The 25,101-nt window shown below is 42.1% G+C and overlaps 1 protein-coding gene across 3 annotated transcripts in view; it reads left to right on the forward strand.

Moving 5' to 3' along the window:
- Positions 1 to 25,101, forward strand: part of prkcz (protein kinase C, zeta) — a 130,127-nt gene that overhangs the window by 99,381 nt on the left and 5,645 nt on the right. For all 3 annotated transcript variants that reach the window (XM_035643986.2, XM_035643987.2, XM_035643988.2), the window contains 3 exons: positions 3,006 to 3,085; positions 4,389 to 4,478; positions 14,912 to 15,027. In XM_035643986.2, the coding sequence (XP_035499879.2) occupies positions 3,006 to 3,085; positions 4,389 to 4,478; positions 14,912 to 15,027 (286 nt within the window). The remainder of the gene's footprint in view (positions 1 to 3,005; positions 3,086 to 4,388; positions 4,479 to 14,911; positions 15,028 to 25,101) is intronic.

Consider the following 25,101-nt stretch of genomic DNA (forward strand, 5'->3'; position numbering starts at 1 on the left):
TTTTTTTCATTGACAAAATCACGAGGCACACCACCAAACTAAAATATTAAAAAATGATACTCTGTAGCCTATATTAACAATTTAGTCATTCTTATCAAAGTGTCTTGAATATGAATCAAATAAACACAAAGAAAAAAATAATTCATCATCTTTTACATATCTTCTTTCAAACAAAAAGTGCACTTAACATGTCCACTTTAAAAATACAGCTTGAACATAAATGCTACAACAATGTGGTGTTAAAGGTAGTAGAAAACTTCAAAGTGTTTTGCAAATTCTAATTCTGTCTAAAGGCATTCTATTAGCAGGAATGCAGAAACATAGTGCTTATTCTGACAGATGCAATAATATTTGTGTAAGATTTTACTGTTCCACACTGAGAAATATGAAGAGTTGCATGTACAAAATTTCAATCACTGTATTTTACTCACTTAGTGTGAAACCTGTGCCTTTTTGGATGAACACAGAGCTGATATCCTGGCAGGAATTGAAGAAAGAACAAAGGTCTTCCTCAATGGCTCTCAGTCTCTCTCTGTTTTTAGTTTTTATGGCAGTCAGGCTTGAGAAGCTCACCTCACAGATATGTCGTGGAAAATGGGAGCAATGTCAAAATAGCTTTGTTTGCCAGAATGGGGAACTCCTTGGCAGAAGTCAACCAAAAACTGTCCAAAGGTAGATCAGCAAAGCTTAGCTTGAAACCACGATTTTGTCTCAGTTCAGTTAGTTCCTCCTGCTCCTGTAAAGTCATGTCCTTTCCAACAACTGCTGAGCTGTATGGGTCCCTAACCCAGTCAAGACTGTCCGTGGAGGCTGAAGAGAAATAAAATGACATCTTTTCCTCCAGAGTTTTCAGATGTTTACCTATTATCTCACACAGTGCAGCAGTGTAAACATGTTGCCATTTCTTGGTGAGTGGGAACATTTCAAGGTTGCCACTTTCCACCTGTTGTTGCCAGAGGTGCACCTTTGAACGGAAGCCATTTATTTTATCCGTACTTGTGAGCAGGTTTTCGTTTCGGCCTTGCATCCGTGTGTTCAGTTCATTCAGATGATGAAAAATATCCGCCAGATATGCCAGCCTTGCACACCACTCATCACTTGCAAGCAGCTTTGCGTAATCGGATCCCTCATTTGTCAGAAACACTTTAAGTTCCTCCCGCAGCTCATACACACGGGCCAGCACCTTGCCGCGCGACAACCATCGGACCTCCGTATGGAACAGCAGGGCCTTATGATCCGCTCCCATTTCCTCACACAAAACAGTCCAGAATATGCGCATTCGCGTAGAATTGTCGGTGCCAGTAACCGGAAATGGAATCAGCGGTGCGCCACCATTAAGTGTCCCTGTCGGTTTCTCAGTTGGTTGAGGTTTGCAACTTTACCACCAGGTGCCACCAGAAAATTTAAAAAATTTCACACTTGAAGGTCATTCTTGGAAAGAATGATTCTGTCATTTTCCCCAAACTTTCAACTGATCTCCAAGTCTTCATCATGCTGGTATTAACAGCACACAATATAATATATTGATTGGACTAGGTTGGAATAACATTAGGCTGCCTCCTCATGTCACCTTTTTTTTCCAGTAGTCAGTATTTATTTAGCTGTTACCAAGAAGAACAGCAGAGAGGAAGCCGTGGAGCATGATCACCTTTTTTTGCATCCTCACAGCTACATAAAACAACCTGCACCAGGAAGATTGCAAATATGATACAAACTTAATAATCCACCTCTGAGGAATTTTTTCTTTGGCTGACTGGAACAATGGTGACACAAGAACATGAAACTGAAATCAAAAATATGCACGAAATGACATGCGTAAGAGACAAAACAGGAGGAGAAAGGTGCCTATAAAAGCCTATTACCATGAACACAGTAAATACTGAAGACATCAAGAAGCCTGACGCTTGGTGTGATCGTCACAACAACTAGTCACAGTTCCTGCACAGGACACACAACGTGGCCGGCTTTTGTGTTAACGTGCCATGCTTGCTGTGCACACAATGCTACAGGGAATAAACTCCACAACCAGATACCACACCAGGTTCAACAGCTGCCTCTGCATCCTCTCTCCAGGGTCTTTTGATTTTTGATTTCAGACAGCACATGTATTTGAATAAATATGATGCGAGTGGCTGGTGCCTGCACTTCTGCTTGAAAGCGGAGCTTTTACCCAACTTCTACCACACACGTAGGAAGCAAAGCGAAGCAACAGAACCACAATCCAGTTGGGTAATGAATGACATGACCACATTCAAAGTGAATCAGCAGGGTTTCATCACAGATGAGTGTCACAACCTCTCCACTCAATAATCTGCATCACGACTGCCCTAAAGTGAGAGGACACGAGACCGACGCGACTACACTTTGGTCAGCCTGGTCCTCTCCCCTGTTTGAACAGCAGCTCTCAACAGAGAAACTCTAAGCCTTGTGCAATCGTTTTAATCGTTAATCATTTACTGAATATAAGATGATTGTTGCTGATAATTATCCATAGATGGCTAGTGTTTATAGAGAACATACTGTACCTTGTTATAAACATTTTCTGTTCTGATTCTTTTTGGCGCAGCAGGCACGTGTTACTGTGGAAGGTTAGCTTCCACTAGATTCACTATGAACTGAGGTTGAGAAAAAGGAGTATGGCCTCAGCGTGTTGCACTAATGTGTTAAGCAGCAGTGGATCCTTGAATTTAGGTTTTAAGGGAAACTGTTTTTCAGAGTGGTTTTGTTCTCGTCAGTGTGACATTGTTGAGCTGTGGGAGTCTCAAGGCTGTATGTGTATCAAGTGTGTGAAAGAGCAGAATAAGGTCCTCTCTATCTTCTCCCTCCCTTTGACACCCACACAGCAGACATGGTCACCCACAGGCAGGTTGGACTCTGAATCATCCCCTCCCTACTCACGACTGTCCTTTTCATTCTCTCTCCCCCTTTCTCTCTCTCTCTCTCTCTCTCTCTCTCTCCCACTCTCTCTCTTTTTGTTGATGTCCTTCTTCTCTTTTTGCCAACAGTTATTCTTGAGAAGCCCATTCGCATCCCAAGGTCTCTGTCAGTGAAATCTGCGGGCGTGCTCAAGGGCTTTCTTAACAAGGTGAGAGCAGTCCACTCCCCAATCAACTGCGTGTGTGTGTGTAGTTGAATTGCCATGTGTGGGATCCTTGCCAAGATCTAGGGCTGTGTTGTGGTCAGCCAGTGAAGGCCTTCAGACTGCCTGAGTGTGTGTTTATTCCTGTGTTACAATAAATTGAAACTTTAATCATACATTTATTTTCACTGTAAGAAGTACAATAAAGCACGAGAAATATAGAAAATACTTTAAAAACCACCCATTTTGGTTCACTCGATTTGTAAATTTCTAATTGACAACATCAGACTTGGAGATGACATAACACAGTTTTACCTGATTGCTGTTCCCACAAGTCACACTCATGGTGTTTATCTTTCTTTTTTATCAGAAGGATAATTCCACTTCTCCCTCTCATTAAAATGGTTAACATTAACAAAAGCTTTGAGGGGGGCAGGGTGCTCGTGTAATTTGCATAATCTATAGTATGCATAAAGCATAGGAAAAGGCATGTATGTCTTCTCACCCTTGGCTTATTAGCCTGAATATTTGCATTTGGGTTGTAGACTGTCTGTTTACCTTTTGAATAATCCATGTTACATCTGACAGATAAAACACAGCTCCCCACACCCGCTTTGCTTTTCCCCTTCAGATCTACACTCCTATACTTGACCTCTCGGCAATTCAACTGATCGTAGCGATGGAGAACTTTAATCCCTGTTCATTGTTGTCCAAAAATTATTAAAAACACATCACCAGACCTCATTGTTGCATTCAGTGACATGTTCCTTCAATTTACTTTGAATGTGTATAATAAACACATTTTTCTGTGTACATTTGTAACATAATGTGTTTATGGCTTTCAGCCCCTGTTTTCTTGTTTCCAGTGTGACATGTTAGTGTAGCCTAGATGCTGATGATGAAGGGGATTTCTGCAGTAGCCTGGTAGCTTTTTCACATGCACTTTGCCACCGCAAGTCATTGCCATAATTGTTGTGATGAAAAAAAACACTGGTCAAAGTTAAGTGGTCCGAGGGGGAGATGTACAATATGTGCACAGACACATGCTGTGCAGGATGAAACATCTGGAGTCAACAGTATTACTAATTGTCCACATGGTGATTGCTTCATTCTTTTAGGAGATGGATAACATCTGAGTATAGTTAGAGAAATACACCCCCCGGACTTTACTACTGTCCACATAAAAGCAGAACTACCCCGATATTAACCCTGAAAGGTCTGCATCTAGATGCTGAAGTTTAAAGAACGATTTGATGGGAACTACAGTTGCTTCTGTTGCATTCCTGACCAGCTGTTTTGGTTCCAACAGGATCCTAAGGAGCGGCTGGGATGCCAGGTCCAGACGGGCTTCACAGATATCAAGTCACACACATTTTTCCGCAGTATAGACTGGGACCAGGTAAGAGCTGCCTGAGGAGAGGGAGAAAAAAAATCAATCCTGCTGTGATTCATTCAGTCATTTGTGTTTGTGTTTTGTGGTCATTTCAGATTTAACTTCCAACACAAAAAATATACTCTGCAATCTTTTAAAATACACACATCTAATGACCAAAGGGGAGCAGACAGGAAAAAAAGACATGATAGACATAATAGCTCTGATATGACAACCTTTTGCAGCAAAATATGAGTCTTTGACAAAACCTCCCACTCAGCCAACACCAGTCCGCCAGCAAGAAGTAGGGGAAAAAAAGTGTTCTCCATGTTTTTTTTGTTTAGAAACAAAAATGATGAAAGCTGAATCAAAAATTGCCTTAAACTTTTTAATTGCTTTAACAGTGATTCAGTTTTGGTCAATAGATAATTATTATCTGTGAAATCACACTCTGAGAGCTTGTGAATTGTAAAACAGCCTCTCCTTCTCCCCCGTCTATGTGAACGCAGCTGTTTGTTGGAAGGAAAATAATGAATGAAAATCAGACGAGAAGCTGCAACAAAAAAAATCTGGGACAAGCAAACAAGAGCAGCTGCAAGCTGACATAGAAATGTTAGCAAAAAAATACAAATACACAATATATTATGTATAAAACGCTGCAGATACAGGTCAGGAGCTTCCGTTAATGTTCACATCAAACATCAGCATTGAGAAAAAATGTGATCTCAGTGACTTTTACTGTTACATGATTGTTGGTGAGAGACGGGCTAGTTTGAGTATTTCTCAAAAAACCGCTATACTTTGTCCCTTAATAGTGATCAATCATGGTCTGATGTTGATCTTCTTCTAATTATGGCCTCAGTTTACCATCTTTTAATGGCTACTTCCAGCAGGATAATGCTCCATGTCACAAAGTGAATGTCGTCTCAAAATGGTTTCATGGACACAGTGAGTTCAGCGAACTTCAGTGACCTCCTCAGTCTCCAGATCTTTTCCAGTAGAAAACCTTTGAGATGTGGTAGAACAGAGGATTGACAGCATGAATGTATAGCTGATAAATCTGCAGAGAAAATGTGATGCAGTTATGTCAACATGGAGCAGGATCTCAGAGGAAAGTTTCCAACATCTTGTGGAATCAATGACATGAAGAACTGAGGCTGAAACTGAAGCCTCCTGGTACTTCAGTGAACAGGTTGGTGAATCCAGCTGCTGAATGATCAGCTGCTCTGTTGAGAGCAACAATGACCAAGCCTGAAAGTGAGTGACTCTCTTCAAACAGCAGTGTAAGGTGCAGGGAAGAACTTCATTGACCAATATTTCTTTGCATTTGCTTTTCATTTGTTGCCTATTTATTCACAACCTTAACTTTAAGGGGAAAGGGGAATGGGAACAGAAGAGTAATCTTATCAGCGTGTCCATAGCACCGCTTTATTTCTGAGAAATGCCGCCAACCTCCATTTGAGGAATAGTGCATCACACACTACTGGTGGAGGTGAGTTGCCAATGGATGTAACAAGCAGTTAGTGAATGACAGCTGGATTCATTGAGGAAAGACAGTCTGGTACAAACAGGTAAGCAATGCCTTTTCTGCTAACCTCATGATAGACATAGAGCAACACATACAAAAACAACCCAGACTCAATGAAAAAAACATGTAAATGACTTACACCAGTTCACCTTCTACTGTTGCCCTTTTTTAATTTGATCATATAAACTTATTGCTTCATTGACGATGTCAGACCTGCAATGTAGAGTCCAATTGGATCCGATTGTGGTTTGTTCTTACTTGGGCGCGCAGGACTTAGTGGCGGGATAAAGGAGGACGTGCTCTTGTTCCGGTCACAAATTAAGTGGATACTTTGTGGTGATCCACAGCCAGGTGCATTTTGCATGCTGGGATACAGATGAGCAAAACCAAAGTCAGACCTGGACTAGATTAGGATAGAACCGTCTTGTGTTCACTACCTGGCTTCTGCTGCAGACACGTCTAACCCCACAGCTTTTAGTGATGTGTTGAGGCTTGTTTGAAATACCCTAAAAGAAAAGGAAAGAATGGGGTTTCCAGTTCCAGAATCTCAAGACCCATTTTATATGGATGAACTCTGAGGTAGAAAGTGATCCTCCATATATTCCACTTACATATTAACACTTGAACAGCAGTTGATCATTGGTGAGGACTGGGTGCGTGCTGCTTCCTGACAGACTCATGCTGACAGCTGATCTGGGGTTTGACTTTACAACCTGTCAGTTCATGTAGAACGAATGTCGCAACAACAGACATAAAATCAACACGGCACACCCACTTTTAATGCCAATCAGCTCTGAGCGCACTGCACAGCTGTCGCTATGTGTTCTGAGCTGCTTTTGTCGAACTGGATAGTATGTGTCTACTGTATACTTTAAGAACGACGCCAAGAATACACCCGCCTACACCCGGTACGCCCGACTGACATATCGGTTGGCCAATAATATAGACCGATATGACATAATTGTATCAGTGTTCACATTTGCCGATTTGTGCTGTTATGGGAAGCAATCAACTGGCAGCCCACTGTGACATGAACCGTTGGTTTGTGAACTGCTGTTTTGAGGCCTAGATTTTTGCATTTTGACCAGCTTCATGTTGTTTTTTCTGCAGGAGGTTGTCCAAGTCAAATGCGTTTGAACCAACAGGAACATTTGCAGGAGGCATGACATCTAGATAATTCAACGTACCAACTAATTTTTGCCCTATATTTTCCTGCTGTATTCTCACATGGGCCCACCCGGACATTTTCCAGAAATGTTACTAGGAAGCTGGCAGGACTAGTTACAGAAAATATCCAGAGCAACATTTGCGTTCTCACATACAGCCCCTCTGGAAAAGTTCAGGAAAATATCCGGACCTCAGTGCATGTCTGAAAGCAGCTGAAGACTGTGACTGGGTACCATGGGTCTCCTGGCCTTCACAGACACTAGTTCTTGGATGGAATAAAGTGTTGATCAGCTGGTCGCATTCACCAATCCAATCCTGTTTTGGTTTTCTTCTGTTCAATTACGATTTATTTTATTCATGAACTGAATTTGTGTATAGAAGGTTCCTTTAAACACTTGTCTGACCATCTTCATCTGAATGATTTTGGAATCGGTATTAGTGTGATGTACTGAAGCTCATACAAGTGAACCTCATAGACGCCATTTACACCTGGCATTAAAAAGAAATTTGCATCCTGATTGAATCTAGGTAGGTTTTTAACCTGGTGTACAATATGTGTCTGCTGTGTCCACACTGAGATCTGATTGAGATCTGTTTGCTCTCTCCAGATGACATTCTCCTATCAATTGCGTAGCCCAAAAAGACCAAAAACAACAACAGTAAAAGATATTCAAAAAAAATTAAACAATGGCAGCCATCCATGAAGCTGCTTTTTTTTGTTTTGTTTTACATTCGGTCTCGTCCTCACTTCATCCGCAGGTGTCTCGAAGAAGGTGAGGACTGAGGTGAGAACCGTTCCTGTGTTTACTGGCTAATGGTTTCTAGCTGGCCACCGCACTGGTTCTATGCGTCCTGCTTCCAAATTCAGCATCGAATCATGAGAGCAAAACCACATAGCCATATGGCTACATCTCATCCAGTCGTAAAATCAAGTAGTATGGTGATACAATGAAGTGATCATACAAAGTCGATTTATGTAATTTAGTAGGAATGAATGGGCTTGGGCCACAGACAGGCTGTAGAACTCCTAGAGTATTTAGAGATGGATGAACTGTTGTTTTTTTGTCCTTTCATTGGATTTGGTGGCAATAACAAAATAAATATTCCCAGCATTAACCTTTAAATGTAAAGTAATGATTGCTGGCCTTTTATCAGACAGTCATATTTTTATTCAGTTAGTATAATCCAATTATTGTCTATTAGTATATTATATAGTGTGTCTATTCCTCAGGCATTATTGTATTGAATATCAATATTAGAAAATATGACAGTATGAAGCTGTAATGCCAGTTTCAGTATTTTAAGTGCAAAATAAAGCTTTTATTTTCTTAAGTCTGATTATGATTTTCCCAGGTTAAAATTGCTATTGTTTCCAGTTTTACAATTTAAAAGAGCACCATTGATATGTTGCTTTATCAGATATTAGCGCAAATGCTAATTTAACATGAATTAAGGCCATTTCTCTGTCCTTATTTTTGCTTTTTCCCTCATGGGACAATTATGCGGGGTGGCAGGTAGTAGTGGTATAAAAAAAGGAGGAAAACAATTGTGAGAGTGTTAATGAGTGTTGGCACAGTGCCTGTGAAGTGCACACCAAAGGCAAACTGGGGAAAGATATCAAAGCCAAGAGAAATCCTGAGCCCAGCGACAAAGCTACCATGTAGCGCAGAGGGAAAACCAGTTGACAAAGCTGTGAGAAGTGGAGAAGCAACGCTCTCTACCCTCAAACTACAAACCTGTCTCCAGACCTGACAGGCCTGGCATGCAGTTACTGTCGTTACATATTAATATTCATCAGACAGTTCCTGGGGGTGTGCTGCGTTTTCTCTCTGAAGAGATGACACATTTGAATATCATTTACCTGTGGTCCTCTTTTATTCCCTCTCCAAATGCACACTTCTTTACTGCCAGAGAACTGTCAAGCTGCTGATCACTGAGGCGAAATTGATCATTTGGAAACCGGTAGAACTGGATCTTCGCTATTGTTATTTTTCACTTCTTTGACTCTCAGAGTCACAATTAGGCAGGAAACCAGTAATGCATGTGGGTCTTTAAGAGCAGAACGTTGTGTCAGATGACTGATTTATATTTTTGCTCTACATGCTCTGCCTCTTATGGTTGCTGGACGGTGGCTACGTCATGTCCCAGCTCTGTCCTGGCTGCCAGAGACAATCCGCTGTCATTCCAGCCAGTGTGCTGATGTTCGCCAGATGTGTGGCTGCAGGGTCTCACTCTGGTTCTTTTATCTTCTCTGCTGTCGTCACGTGTCACGTGTCACGTTTATTTTTGCTGGAGCAGCTTGTATCGATTACGAGTGAGAGAGAAATGGAGAATTCCCGTTTGAATGTCTGTAAATGCCAGTATGTGAACTTTTTCATGAATCTGGAGCACTTTGTGTATGCTTCTTTGCATATTGCCTTGTAAGTTCATGAAATATCTCCTCTATTTTTATTCTTATATTAATTTTATATTCTTGTTATAATTAATCTAAATTTTGCACATATTTTTGTCCAGTGCTGCTGCAAATCCTGAATCTCTTTTAGTGCGGCGCTGGAGTTGAACAGACATTCTGCACTAATATAAATAACAGTCGTATAAGCAGTAGCCAGGGTGAGACACTGGAAGACATGAGCCAAGTTGAAGTTGTAAACACAGTGAACAGAACAGTAACATAACTTCTAATCAACAAGCTGGTATAGTGCCGCTGTGGATTCCTCACTCTGGGTTAATGTAAGGTGACAGAAAACCCTTAACTTAACTAAAGCTCTTTTTAAGAGGGTGGCTGTGGCTCAGGAGATTAAAAAAAGGTTGTGTGTGAATGGGTGACTATGACCTGTGCTGTAAAGCTTTGAGGTGTCAATAAGACTACAAAAGCGTTATATATAAATACAGTCTATTGATCATCCAACAATGAATTCACAGAGGAATAAGTTCATATCTTCATCCACAGGAAAACACTGCAAACAGTAACCATAGTGTCAGAGGCATCAAGCATTCAACTGTTGACCTACTGTTACCTAACGTTTCTGTGTGGTTTCAGGAAAGTTGTGTGTTGTTTCAGAAAAGTTAATATCATCTACTGACCTGGAAAGGACTGTAAAGAGCAGTGAATGAACCTAGTGGCTCGTTTCTTTTTTCACCGGTCATTTGCGTTATGAGCCAGAATGGCTCTGCGCACACTAACTCTGGTTGCCTGTGAATTCTCAGCTAACCAGGATGTCACTCAGTAGAGCGCATACCTCCTCCAAGACCCAACAGTCACGTTACATTCAACCACACTGTACCAAAGTGCACACACTCAAAAATATCAGCCCCTTAAATCAATCAATTCTGTCGTTTTTGTACAGTTCCGCTGACGAACAGGCAAACCAACCAACCAACCAACCAACGAACAGTTGTGAAAACATAAGCCTCTTGACCAAGGTAGTTTCTGCCACCTACTGCCACAATGGGGATACCAAATGACAAACGACTTGAGCAACAAATCTCGACGAAAAGATGGATTACAGGCATTGGTGCTTTCAACATAAAATCTCATCTCATACGTGGCCAAGCATCATAGCAACAGAGAACGGAAATCCCTGAGCTTTCTGGCTGGTAATCTGTCTGAATGTTTTGCTTGTTTGCTTGTCAGATTGAGTAATTGTGATTCTTTCCCTGTCTGAATTCCTTGTAACGGATAGCGTTAACTAAGTTGACCCCCCCTCCCCCATAAGTGTCTCTCTCTTTAAGGCTAGCTGCGCACAGAAACATTGGCATGTTTCTCCACTGACGGCAGTGAAGTGAAGGTACTTGGCCTCTCTGATGTTAATCGCCTTGTTTGTATGGAGGTGTGCTCCTGCACTCAGACACAGAGACAAAGATACAAAGTGAGAGCTGAAGCACCACTCAGCTCAGTGAGTGTGTGACTGCTATAGCAGTGGTGCGTATGTAAGTGTGCCATGTATGGCTCTACATACCTTCTGTACACAGTCACACTAACACCTTCTTCCATTCAAGCTGGCAGTCACTTTGTCCGATCATGTCCGGAAAACACACACGTACACACACACACACACACACACACACACACACTGGAAGTGCCCCTTAGGCCAGAGGGGCACATGAAAGAGTTAAGTTAGACGCCAGGGCTATAGAGGAGAGCCATGGGTTCTCAGATCACAGCACCTGTCAGAGAGAGAGAGAGAGTGTGTGCATGCGTGCGCAGGTGCCAGACCTGTTTCTGGCCTTCAGTGCTGTTCATTACCACCACACAGAGCTTCTGCCCAACAACACATCAGAGAGACTGGGGAAAGTAGGAGGAGAGAGGAGAGGGATGTGAAAAGATAAAAGAAATGACAATGAGTAAGACAGAGACAAACAGAGAGGAGGAAGATGGAGACGGGATGTGAGGGGGTGATACTGACAGAGGAGTGAAGGTAGGCACTGAAAATCTGAAAATGAAATCAGCAAATGGAGAGAGAGAGAGTTTGGGGGAATGTGGGCCAATTTGGTGGTGAGGGACCGATAGAAAGAAAGAAAGTGAGGTGCTTTGGGTTGTTTGTTTGAAGCTGTTCTCACAAAGTGCTTTGAACCAATAACACTAATGAAGCATAGAAACTGCTGCAAAAACCAGCAGGAGAACCTGCAGCTGTGTTGAGACACACACACACAGACACACACACGCGCGCTTCATTCAGCCTTTCAAAATAACTCAACATTACAGACATGATTCATTTGAGCATCTTCTAATCTGCCACCTCTGAGGTGAAGGCTTGGATTGGGGATTAGACAATTTAAACCACAGGTGATAGGGAGTATAACTATATGTGAAAAAAATGCTTTATTAAGTCTTCAGTGTCTGCAGAGGGAGCTGTGTGAAGTCTGACAAATGTCCTTGAGTGAAGTCACGTGAGTCAGAGTTGGTTGGGTCTGAAGGCTATAAATTGAAGAAATGTGCTGGTTTGGAGCTGGAGGGTAGTGAGACCTCTGTAGCCTGCTCCTCATTTCTCTCTCTGCTGCAGGCTTTCAGGCTACATTCACTGTTACTAACATAACACATCTGGATCTCTGACTCAGCTGTCAGGTTGCATGGTAGGTAATTAATACGGTTTAAACAAAGAACAACATGTGGAATTAAAAAAGCCAATCGCACCTAACACTGGGCCTTGACTGTGAAAAAACACTCACAAAAAAAATAATGGTTTGTGTGTTTGCAGTGTGACTGGCATCATTATTATTGTCATGATTATTAGTGTTGTTGTTGTTGTTGTCATAGGAACTAAAATATATAGATCTTAAGTAGCACACACACTATCAGACAACACCTGGATCCACCATCGAAAATGGTTCATTTATGTGAAGCCTCCTCTCAGGCTTTTCTAACTACTACTTCTGGAGTAATTCAATCCTACATGGAGGAAGCCTCACAGAGAGCAAACCCGGGTACCTGTGGTCTTCCTGTGCCCATCTGACTTCATTGTGTTCGCAGAAAATGTCCTCAGTCCACATTTTAACAGGCCGAGGGACCGATGTGAAACCATGGAAACAAACAGACGAAAACTCTCCTGGCTGAATCACTCGGGCACAATTACTCTGCGGCCTCAACCCTTTCCACTCTGTTGTTTTTCTCTCCCGCTCTCAGTCCTGTCTTCATTGCTGCTATGAAATATTGCAACTAAGTGCACATATCTCTTACTGTAGCAAATGGCCGTAAGGAGAAGAGCCATGATGTCACACTGTTTGTTATGAGATCACTTTTAATTCTGCAATTTCCCCATAAAGAACCCATCCAGTCACGTTTGAGAGTATATAAAATAATCTGCTATGCCTAATATTTTGTAACATTGTTTACCCCCCAAAAAACTCTGAAATGGGGTTGGAAAGCATCCACTCTCCCTCCCTCATTGAGGAATTCTGAGACAAATATTCATGATATGTAAATAACACATGCCCCCCACAGCTGCTTGCGCAAGGTTGACCTGTGGAAGAATGTGCCCAGCAAGATGACTACTGGCAACATCGGCGAGATTCAGCCATAAAACTTTCACAAACTGCTAATACTAACACTTACTGTCTGCTGACACACCTTCTGTCCTCTCATGGATGCGCTGCCTCTGCTGCACTGGAAGTTTCTGGTTTCTATACATTTGCATATTCAACAGTGATTGGTTTTCTGTATTTCTGTGGACTTAATATAGCTCGCCAGGATTTGTTTGTATTTCAAATTTCAGAGAAGTGCACAGAAATCTCCTACTCTAGGAGAGGAATGTGAAAACACCTCTATAGTGACAACAGTTGCTCAGATACAAGTCCCTATAGTCAATGTCAGACATAAAGAGGACAGACACAGAAGAAAAACACTTTTTGAGTGGAGGGGGACTATAACTTTCATAAACTGCTAATACTAACACTTACTGTCTGCTGACACACCTTCCGTCCTCTCATGGATGCGCTGCCTCTGCTGCACTGGAAGTTTCTGGTTTCTTACATTTGCATATTCAACAGTGGTTTCTGTATTTCTGTGGACTTAATCTAGCTTGAAAAGAAAAACACTTTTTGAGTTGAGGGGGACTATAACTGATTGTAGCTTTCATTGCTTTTGATTTTTTTGTAATTGTCTTTATTCTTATTCCCTCGACCAAGGAGGTTATGTTTTCATCCCTCGGTTTGGTTGGTTGGTTTATTGTCAGCAGGGTTACGCAAGAACTACTGAACAGATTTCAATGAAACTTGGTGGAAGGATGGGACATGGGCCAAGAAAGAACCCAGTACATTTTAGGCAAGGATCTTTAGGCAAGGGGCAGTTCCAGGAATTTTGTATCTTTTTCTTTAACATTGTTTTTTTTCCCCATTGTCACTAATTTACCAGGACATAATTCATGGATCTTAATTATAAAAAGAAACCAGGCATATTTAGGGGACTGATATCTGTGAGTGTGTGCAATTTGGTGCTGCTTGATTGAATTAAGGGCAACTGTTGGTAGAGAAATGCACATCAATGAGTGTCATTCTAGATTTTCTCATTGTCAATTCCTACACTTTAACTTTTTTTTTATCATTCCTATTTTTACCTTGTTTGAATTTAAATATATCCTTTTATTCTTTATTTTTACTGCTTACTGTTTAATTGTGTGTCTGAACCACAGCGACATAAAAACTGAGGGTTTTCTACCTTTTCCCAGATTTAAAACTAAATAATGCATGACCATTTGTCAAGCATCAAATAAAACATTTGACTTTGACTCAGTGTTCATTTAAAAAATGAACATCCTTCAGAACTTTCTGACATTGTTTAATTTTTAAAAATGCACAGTAATTTCCTGTTTTGGTGTGTCACAGGTGATCCCTGTAGTTTGAACAAAATTACTCAAATAATAGGAAACTTCACATTTGTCATCGTCTATTTACAGAGGCAGATGCTCTTACATACTATTCCATCACCCAACGGAAGAGGAAGAATCAAATAAGAAGACACAACAGTCCTCATTACTTTTTTTTTTTGATGAAGCTAAGTTGGAAATGTGGGATAGAAGGTTTTGCTAAAAGAAAATAAGCAGTGTTGCTACTTGAATGCTGCTTCATTTCCTTTATGTGATTAGTGCTCATTCACTTTTGTGCAGTGTGTACGTTTCCAAACAGAAAGTCAGGTCCCTGTACTTGTGGAAACGTTTACAGAATTTGAAGCGCATGATGTGCTTGTCGACCATTTGGTCTCTGCTCTCCATAAGTGAGCAAAACCAGTTGTTGTACATAAAATATTTTTTATGTGTTTGTTTTTCCTCAGCTGGAGAAGAAAGAGGTGACGCCGCCCTTCAAACCTCAAATCTCTGACGACTACGGCCTCGAAAACTTTGACACGCAGTTTACTAATGAACCAGTGCAGCTAACACCAGATGATGAGTAAGTAACTGCTCCTGCCAGTCGCATCACTGACATCGTTAAACCCAGCCCTCTGTGAATGATTTAGGGAACTCATCACATGTCTATGAGGCATGTTTATCCACATCAATGAATATTCTATCATGACAATAATTATTCCCTGAGTCAAGCTGATTTCTGGTCCTTTAAAGCTTAATTGGAATTTGAATTCTTCCCTCTTGATGTCATGAAATATAATACAGTAACACTGCAGAAATGTGCATATTTTCCCTTTTAAAAAGAGGATCAAATAATTTTTGAGCATCTCAGCTTGTGTTTCCAAGCGAATGTTTCGAAAGGCATCAGCTGCTTTAAAACCGAGAGCCTGTGTTGCCACAAAACCCTCAGTCCATTTCATTGGTGTGCATCATTTTATATATCCTAAACATGCATATACTGTATGTCAATCAATCAGGAGAGAAACAAATAAAGTAAATCAAAATAAAATAAAATTTTACGTGAACAAACAGTCTTTGGCATTTAGACACCTGGATATCCAGAGTTGAGGGGATAGGGAATGGAGGTGGTTCACAGATGATCTCAGTACTGAAATGATAGCTGAACAACAGGAGAGAGAAAGAGAGAACAGACAGCTCAAAGAGTTTGGCTCAAGGCGAGTGTGGCAGGTTGTGAAAGAGAATGCGTTGCTGGAGCTGAAAGATAGCAGGAACTGTGCTTGTGAATAAAGAGGCATTTTTCCTGACTGATCAGTTGGTGCCAAAAGTTTACACCAACTGGAAAAATAATCAGGGGTCCGCTCACTGCAAAACAATGGATAAAGAAATAGGTGCTTAGTGATTTGTTTCTGCTCATATCCTAGCTTTCTTTATTGCTGTTAAGATTCAGGTAATGACTCCATGATCCAGCATGAACCAGGCAGCAGAGACAAGCAGTTTTAAAGTATGTATTGTAAGTATGTACTGTTCATATTGTATGTGAACAGGCTGATTGAGATTCCAAATGGTACAGTCTGGACCCGAATGGCCCGGTCAGATATTTTTCAATATGGGTATCGGGGCAATACTGGCCAAAATGACTGGATCGGATATCGGAATAAATAAGAAGTAAAAACCCATCCGATACATCACATTAAACATACCAAATAAATGCCTATTTACTAATCTACTAAGCCTTGAACGACATTCCAGCATCATATTTTTATGTTAATTTATTATTATTTAAATAACAGTTTACAGTTCAATTTGTTTTTTGCTTGTTTGAATGGTGCTGACCATAAAACATTCTGCCAAAAGTTCTGTGAGAAATAAAAGAGCGGTATTCCTGGCTATGTATGTCTCCCTTTAGGGGAGTTGATTATTTGTTTCACAGTTGAGTATGAGGTTTTAGATGGCTAGATTAAACAAAGTGCATCCTGAACAATGCATTATTAATATTTCATTGGGAAATTAATATTTTAAAGAGTGGGGAAAAGATTGTATCAGATTAGTATTGGATCTGTATCAGCAGATACTCAAGGTTGCAGGATCGGTATCGGATTGGACACAAAAAAATGGTATCGTCCCATCCCTAGTACAGACAGACGATGGAGCAAACAGGACGGGTAATAATAGAGTACCTAACTTCAAAGGCAGAAAACAGAGAAGTGGCCACAGCGTGTCAGATGATGTCTGTTGGATGAACCGGTGCTTATGTAGCTTCTGCCTCAGGATGTCAAGTTGATTGGAGAATGTGGCTCTGGTGTGTAGATGAGTGGGACGGAACAGGAACCAGAGAGCCTACCACATAAGCTCTGCCCCAATTCAGGGGCCACACCCCTCAGAGGACTCACTCCACTCGGTCTGCAAAGGCCAAGTCTTCGCGAAGGCCTTCCTCAAACGAGATGGTCTGATCATCAGAGTATTTTGAATTCACCTCACCAGCTTTTCCATCCCTATATTTACTTTGAGCTGCTCAGCCCACCGGGACGTCACCCATTGCTTTGTGAACTGCCGTTTCGAAGCCTCGAGTAGCATTTAGACCAGCACCATCTAGGTGTTTTGAAACCAGAAGTAACCATATCTGGAGGGGCGGGGGGTGGGTCTGACTGAGCGCTCGTCCACTGCATGTCCTCCTACACCAGCTGTCAGTCACGCTGTATCCACCTTCCAGTGCTTAACATCTATTTTACTTAAAATAGGACAATAATGTCCAAAATGAACATCATGCTTTATTGAAGAAGACTTGAAACTAGAGATTGAAGCATAAACTCCTCAGGAAAATGGAGAAGTACGACTGCTTGCATGGCCAGCTCGTTATGAATTCTGGCATAGGTCGCCCAAACGGATGCGTTTCTCGGACGCGTTAGAAGGAGCTTTGCCATGAATTTGGACACGGCTACTGACACAGACACAGAACACATGTGGACAAACAACACACAAGAGGGGAAAGCCAGGGCATGATGTAATAAAAATCTTCTCTTTTGAACTGTGCCACATCAGTTAATAAAATAAAGCATCACACCGCAGCCACTTCACTTAGCTGTGCTGTGGCCAACAATACATTACTGTGATTGTATTTGGCAAGTGTCAAATGTATATAGCTAGAAAAAACAGCACATGTAGGTCCTGTTGTGGTCAAACAACCAGTGGGTAATATGCCATCCTCCCAGAGGACCTCTGCATCTAATAAAGAAAAAACACATCCCCAGCCACCATCCCCCGGGTTCCCAACAGGGACGTCTTTATCCACCAGGGACATTGTTTTGATTAATGCAAACATGTAGCCTTGAGGATCTGACAGGAGCCCTTTTCTAAGATTTAACTTTGGAGGGAAAATGGCTGAAGAGATCTGGCACAACAACAGACACAGGGTAGGCTCTGCTGCTGTCTGCTGATGCTGCACGAAAACACAAGCGCAGCCTGTTTTCTTTTGTGCCGTTACACAAAATGGATACCATAAGGCTTTGGCAGGCCCCGCCAATAGATATTACCAGGCTTACCAGACAATATTTTCATTAAGATCCATGCTGGATCTATTTTTCAGGCTCCAACATTTATGTTTTTCCTGCAAATTTTTTATTGGACTGAATTTAGCCAGCCATTTCTCTGTGCTGGATCACACTGTGGAGCTGAAAATTTAAATACACCACGCACCTTACCGCGTTATAAGAATCTGGATCCTTATTAGCGTTTAGCGGCATTAAAAAGGATTGTAATCTCAAACAGTGCCAATCGCTTTCTATAATGTCCTACATGTGGAAAAATATGCAATGGGAATGTACTGGGACTTTGTCATGCCAAAGCATTTCATGGGTGGAAGGGAGAGGACGCTAACTGCTGTTCTCATTTGTGCAAGCTATCCTCGGTTGAAAGATTGTGGGTTCAGGTCTTTCCTTCTGCAGGGATCAATCGACAGAGCGTTCCGTCTCGACGGCTGTTGTCTCGGTACCGGTGCTGTTTGAGTTTCCAAACGCGCACAAGGAAGAGGGGAAAACAAAGGCGGATTCCGGTTCGTCCAGCGTAGTCGGGAATCCTGGGGCCTGGTTCAGTTCCGTGCACGGTCACTTCTTCTGGTTTCTAGAGTAATCGCCGTGGTGGACAAAGTCTACGTTAGAAGTGGTTACCTACTTTGTAGGACAGAGGAACCCACCTGATGAAAGCGGGTTTCTTTCCCGGAGAGTGATGAGCGGTGGGCATCGCATTGTTTTATAGAGTCTGTGACATCACGAGACCCCTCACGGTGCCATGCGGGTCTCTGCCAATGAGGGATGCGAGTTGGGCTGTGTCCAAATCACGCCCCCAGGTGGGAGACGCTGTGTTGCCGCAGGTCGCTGCGGGGGTCCAGGGGTCATCGCGCAGACTATATGCAGGGCTATTTTTTTCTGTCATGTTGTGCATTTTCTCTGCAGCAAATGATGAGCGTAACCTCGAGCTGCTTTAATGCGGAACCACATGTTAATGCGTCAAGTTATTTCTCTCTGTCCACACAACACAGAGAGCGTCCTCTCAAACTACTTCCTGTTTCTGACCTGTCAATATAGTGTCCTGCAATACCTAGTGATTACAAGACATCAAGTTGTATAGTATAGTAACGGTAGAGCGATCATACGTCTTTGAAAATCGAGTAGTGTGTCCGAGGCATTAAACTCCTTCCTTGTCCGTATCCATCTTTAGCCAGGATGGCTAATGGCTAACAGTTTTGCGGCACACAACATCAAAAAATGAGTCAATGACGTTACATTTTTTATATTGGCAGCACTACTTAGTATTTCTCCTCACCCTTTGCCTTCATACTTTGCAGAGTTGTGACTAAACGAACACTACAATGCAACTTAGTTCTAAACTTAAAATGTAAGAGAATAATCTTTGTGTTAGCCCAATAAATCGCTCCGTTGTCAGGCATGTCAATTCAACTATTCCACATTTGAAGCGTGGCTTCCATCAACACGGCTCTCTGTTGTACTCAATCACTTTATCTTTGTCTACAACAACTGCAGATTCCTGAAGTGTGAGCTGGAACTGGACAGACACAGGATTTACACAGTTGCGTGTTTATGTCGTAAACCATGATTTTGGCAAATATTAACCTCCATTTAGAGCAGCCTCCAGAGCCCGATGGGTTTCAGAAAGGTAAAACCTAAATATTAGACAGGAGAACAGAACACAGGGGCAACACAAACGGACTCTTTTCTACAAATACCTGATCTGAGTTTTATCTTGTTTATCGCCATATACTACACCCATCATGAACAATATTTACCATTCTCTGACAAACCGCGATACCTGCCTTGTTAATCTCAGCTATTAAACCATTTATATGAAGTGCAGACAGTGTCGGGGAGAGCACGTCCCCTTTAGTTAACACTACAAGGCTTTGGAAACCAACCTGTTCTACCATCACTAACCTGCACACATGCAACTGGGGAGCTCAGCTTCATAGCCTTTCCCATCAACACTTCATTTAAGTAGTTCAAAGCTAAGAAGATCATGGTTTACAAAATGTAATGGCTTCTGCAAATCTATAAAGCAACAAAAGCTAGATTTCCCTTTCTGCATTCTTGCGCAAATGCTTGTGAACAGACACTGTATATGATCAATACAAGTTCTAATCTCCCTCTCTCTCTCTGATCTCTGTCCTGTCTCTTGATAGTGTTTGTAGTCTCCACACAATGAGTTGTTCATTTTTTTTCCCCTGTAAGAGTTCACTGTTGCACTTTATTGTGCATGAAAGGACTTTGCCTTACCTCTGCACACCTGGATGATAGTAAAGTAGGAGGTTGAGTGTTTCAGAGAGGTACAAGAAAACAAGAACAAGCCCCCACCATGTTTTTTGATAGAGAAGTTGTTTCAGACACTGTTATAGGATCTGATACGCGCTTAGTTGAACCCTAATGAAGCCTGAAGGAACAGACAGCATGCAGCACACAAGGTATCGCTGCTGTGAGGTTTTGGGTCTTGCGGTAAAAAAATGGAGAACAATGGATCGTGTCGGGGCAAAGAGAGTTTTCTTTTCACAATCTCGTGACGTCATTTCATCCATATATGTCGCTTGACTTGATATTAAGTAGAATTTGGATTCTCTCCAAAATAAAATGCCACATTTAGGCAGTCAGTGGTATAATCACCCACCAGTACTCCGCTAGCTGGGTGGAGACCGACAGAGGCGCCATCCCAGTTTTCCCTGCTTGTGTGGGGAACTTGCAAACATGTACAGCATAAATACACCATTGTGAAATGGCAGAGCATGGAGCGACGAGAGCTCCTGCTGTTAATTGGAGCCTTATTAAATGCCCATCGTGCTCTGCACCCATGGCAGATGTCGTTGGGTAGTTACAGGGCTCTCCCTCCGTTTGAAGGTGCTGTGCACCTCTGCTGCTCAGTAGACACTGATCTTCAAACCAGGCTCGGAGTGGGGGAGCCTCACAGCTCATTAGGGTTCTGCAATGAGACGGCTCTGAAGCCCATTCCAGCTCATTTGTGACAGGGTTTGTCAACGGGAGTCCCTGACAGACTTTTGGAGAGGCAATTGTGGAAGAGGTTGGTTTGTGCAGTGAGGGGAGAAGGGGGGTGAGTGGGAGAACGGGGTGGAGAGCACACTGCCAGTTCAGTAGTGGAGATATCAACCTGGCATCAAACACCACGGCACATCAAAAGAAGACGCACGCCTCCTCCCTTCGTCTCGCACTTTATCTCCCCATCCCTTTCTTTTCCCTCTGTTACCAGGGAGAGGGGCTGACGTCGCCCACTCCCGCTAGGAGGGGGTGATGCAAAAAGCTCTCCAGTCTCCCCTCTCTCCCACTCGTGATGGGCTTGGCACGAGAAGAAAGAGAAGTGAGAGTTGTGTAGGCTGAGAGAAGGGTAAACCCTCCATGTTCGAGATTTACATTGCGACATTAAAAGCCAGGATTGCTGGGGGCCCTTGCCAGCATGGTGATGGGAGGGGGAGAGAGGATTTAGTTTTTCAGTGCCAGCTCCCTGTCTTAGAAAATGGCAGCCTCCGCCAGGGCCGAGGCAAGCATACTTCTGTCTTCTCTAAACTTGGTCTTTGTTTGTGGTGGATGTTTCAGGGACTTGAAATATGATGGCCGGGATCACAACACTGCTCCAGTCTGTCTGGTGAACCTGTAGCTCATCCTAGCATGAGAGGTGCTGTAATTTGGGCAGTTAATCAATTCATTAACTTATTGATTTGTTCTTTCCCTTCTTTTTTTCCCTCCAACAAATAACAGTTTTCAGTTCAGAAAAAGTTTTAGCTGTAAAACACTCTACTCCCCTAAAGAGGAGGGCTTTTAGTTTGAAAAGTTTGGGGCTGCGTTTTAGTCTGGACAAGCAGAAACGGAGCCTTTGGGAAAGATGACACTGTCGCCCACATTCTCTTCCTTGTTGATTCTTATCAGTCACAACTTGACCACCAGCGGTGGTTGCAACACTCACTGTTAGTAACCGCTCCATGATTCTTCTCAAGAAATGAAATCCCTGCTCTTACTTTTCACCATTGCTGTTTCTTGTTCGTAGTATTTTCTGTAACCAAGCAACCAACTGTAAATACCCAAGTGTCTGATTTCTCAGAGCTAAAACCATTGTTTTTTTCGTTTTAAAATGCAGTTTTAAATTTGTACAGATGTAGCCTTCAATCAAACATATCGGTCAGGTGTAAAATCTTGGACATTTTAAGTATTTTGATGCAGATTTCCATCTTTTTTGTGTACAGCTACCACAGTTATAGATATTAATAGTGGGATTAGCAGTGTTGCCAGATTGGACAGTTTTCTGCTCAGTTGGGTGACTTTTTTAAAATTGTGAGGGTAAAAGTGGATTTTGATGGGTTGATATAAGTTTGGCCACTTCTTCTACCATTAACGTCTTTACACACCGTGTTCTTTTGCATGTGAATTTCTTTTCGAACCGTTTTTTTCACAGGGTACTTTCACACAGAAGGTTAATATTACGTGGCGAAAAAGCAAAGAAGGAGGAGGATTTCTCTGGGCTTAAAAGGCATCAACCAATCACTGCACACTGTAGTAGTTCAGGCTATACAACAACCTCATTACCTCAGACGGGCAGATCTACCTTAGACATGGCTCTAGCTTCTCCAGCAGGATTTCAAACTGCTCCATCAACATTGTAACATGGGAAATCTCTTCTCTTGATGACACTGAATCCATAATTTTTTTTCTGAAGAATGAGCTGCCATGAATTTATTCCAAACTATTATTGAAAAAGTGTTGCAACTGTCACATGTCTGCATTACTGATGGTATGAATAGCATCTAGAGGAAGATTTGTATGCCTGACCCAAACCATTATGATCCACTTGAAAGATGTCGGTTCCAGGCGTTTTATTGTTGTTTCTGTTTGTCTTTTTTAGTGAACTATGCACTGCATTAGACTCAACGATACTGAATGCAACAGGCTGTTCATCAACAACAGAGCAACGTTTTACTACTCAGGAGCTACAGTGTGTGATTCCACAGTAATGATCTTCGCCAAGGAGGTTATGTTTTTGCCACTTTCCGTTGGTTGGTTTATTTATTTGCTTATTGTTTGTCAGCAGGATTACGCAAAAACGACTCAATAGATTTCCACAAAACTTGTTGGAAGGATGGGACATGGAGAACCCATTCGATTTTGGCGTGCAGTTTCTTTAAACTTGCAAGACACTTGTGAAACACTTTCACAGAATTCCCAGGGAATTATTCATACATGTTGATGACAAAAAATTAGGCCTATTTAGGGGACTGATATCTGTGAGTGTGTGCAATTTGGTGTGGATCCACATATCCGTATATAAAAATGAATATAGTCACCGGGTCTGGTAAATAAACCCAATGCTGAAGTGCCTAAAACCCTGTATTCTCTGGAGTCACCAGCAGAGGGCGACTCACTTGTTGCAAAAAGAAGTCAGTTTCTATAGAAGTCTATGAGAAAACGACTCTAATTCTAACTTGAATTTATGTTCGTTTTGTAACTACAGTCTCATGTAGAGGAAAATAGATGATAAAGCACTGTAGTATGGATACAGAGTGATTGACAGCTGGTCCGTCCAATCAGTGCATGGTTGCTGGTGTAGGTGGGTGTGCAGTAGACGAGCTCTCAGTCAGACCCACCCCCAATTCTACGTAAGGTTGCAAAAGAAAAACATGGCGCTGGTCAAAATTGTTAAGTTGAGGCTTCAAACGGCAGTTCACAAACTGACGGGTCAGGGTGGGTTGACACTCTACTGACGGAAATTAAATAGTTAATTTGTCCATATATTCATCTTTAACAATTAGATTCATTCGCTGATGTTCATTTTTATGTTCTCATTTTTGTCATAAATATTGGGCTGGCCATCCCTTTATTGTTGTCAGTAAACCGACTGAATGTGTATGAATGTGACAAAATGTGTGGTAAATAGCAGCATTGTATGAATGTGTGTGAATGGGTGAATGTGACTTTCCTGTAAAGAGCTTTGGGTGGTATATATGACTAGAAAAGCGCTATATAAATACAGTCCATTTACATTACATACACAGTGTTCGATGTAAGGAACCCCGCCTAGCTAAAGTGTGAAGTATTTAGTTTAATACTGGTGCAAAATGTTTGCTGTTCTCAAAAACGAGTTGGAACGCTCTTTATGTTTCCTCATGCTTGTTCAGTGTCTGCCACTTCCCTCCCTCCTCCTCTGTCCTTCCCTCACCAGCCCTCTTCATTCTGCATCTGGTAATGCTTTCAAGTCCTCCAAGCCTGGGAGAAAAAGTTTTATGTTGGTCGAACACACTGTTTGTTTTGGTCAACTCCCAAACCTTCTCCCCTCTCTTTTATGTGTCCCTCCCTGTTCTCTTTCTTTCTGCCTCTCTGTTCTCCAGTCCCAAACTCCAACATAGTAACACAATGTTTTCTTAATGTAAGTGTTATGTTGGTGGTTGACATCTTCATACAGTGAGAGTACCTCAGATCAGTTAGAGCAGAAATGTTTGCTTCATCAGTATGCTCGTCGGCAAACTGAAAGAAAGACGGTGTTGCATTTCATCCACTTGTCCTGGTGCTCTATGTGGGTGGGATCTGCAACCTGTGTGACACAGCTGGTGGCCCCTAAAGTGAGACCCCCACCCACCTGGTACAGCAGTGGGACATCCAGTGAGCGCACCTATTGTTTTAACTTCAAAGCTCCCTGCTCAGTGTCTGCAGGGAGAAAGCCTCGCGGCCTTTCCCAGCGAGAGTCCTCCTCTTTGGGTTTCAGTTCTTTAGCTCACCACCACACACACACACACACACACACACACACACACACACACACACACAGAGCGAGAGAGAAAGAGAGAGGGACGAGTAAACTCCCTGTTGCTATAGGAGAAGGAGCCAGGAGTGTTGCTAAGGCGGTACATTTATTTTTACCCTGCCTATCCGACTCCACTAGTTATGGGGTTCTGCTCCATTTACCTGTGATTATGTCTTTGTTAAATGAAGCAGCAGAGTCAGGAAACAAATAGCAGTTTGAATTCCGTCAGGAACTAGTCTGCTCCATGTTTCCTCTGTCTCCTGTGACATCATGTACTGAGATATTTATACTTTTAAGGATAAATACATGAGTACTGACATGGAAACATCAACTCATGGAGCTTTTTCTTTTATGTATA

This window comes from Scophthalmus maximus, chromosome 3, assembly GCF_022379125.1.
Source record: "Scophthalmus maximus strain ysfricsl-2021 chromosome 3, ASM2237912v1, whole genome shotgun sequence".
NCBI lineage: Eukaryota > Metazoa > Chordata > Actinopteri > Pleuronectiformes > Scophthalmidae > Scophthalmus > Scophthalmus maximus.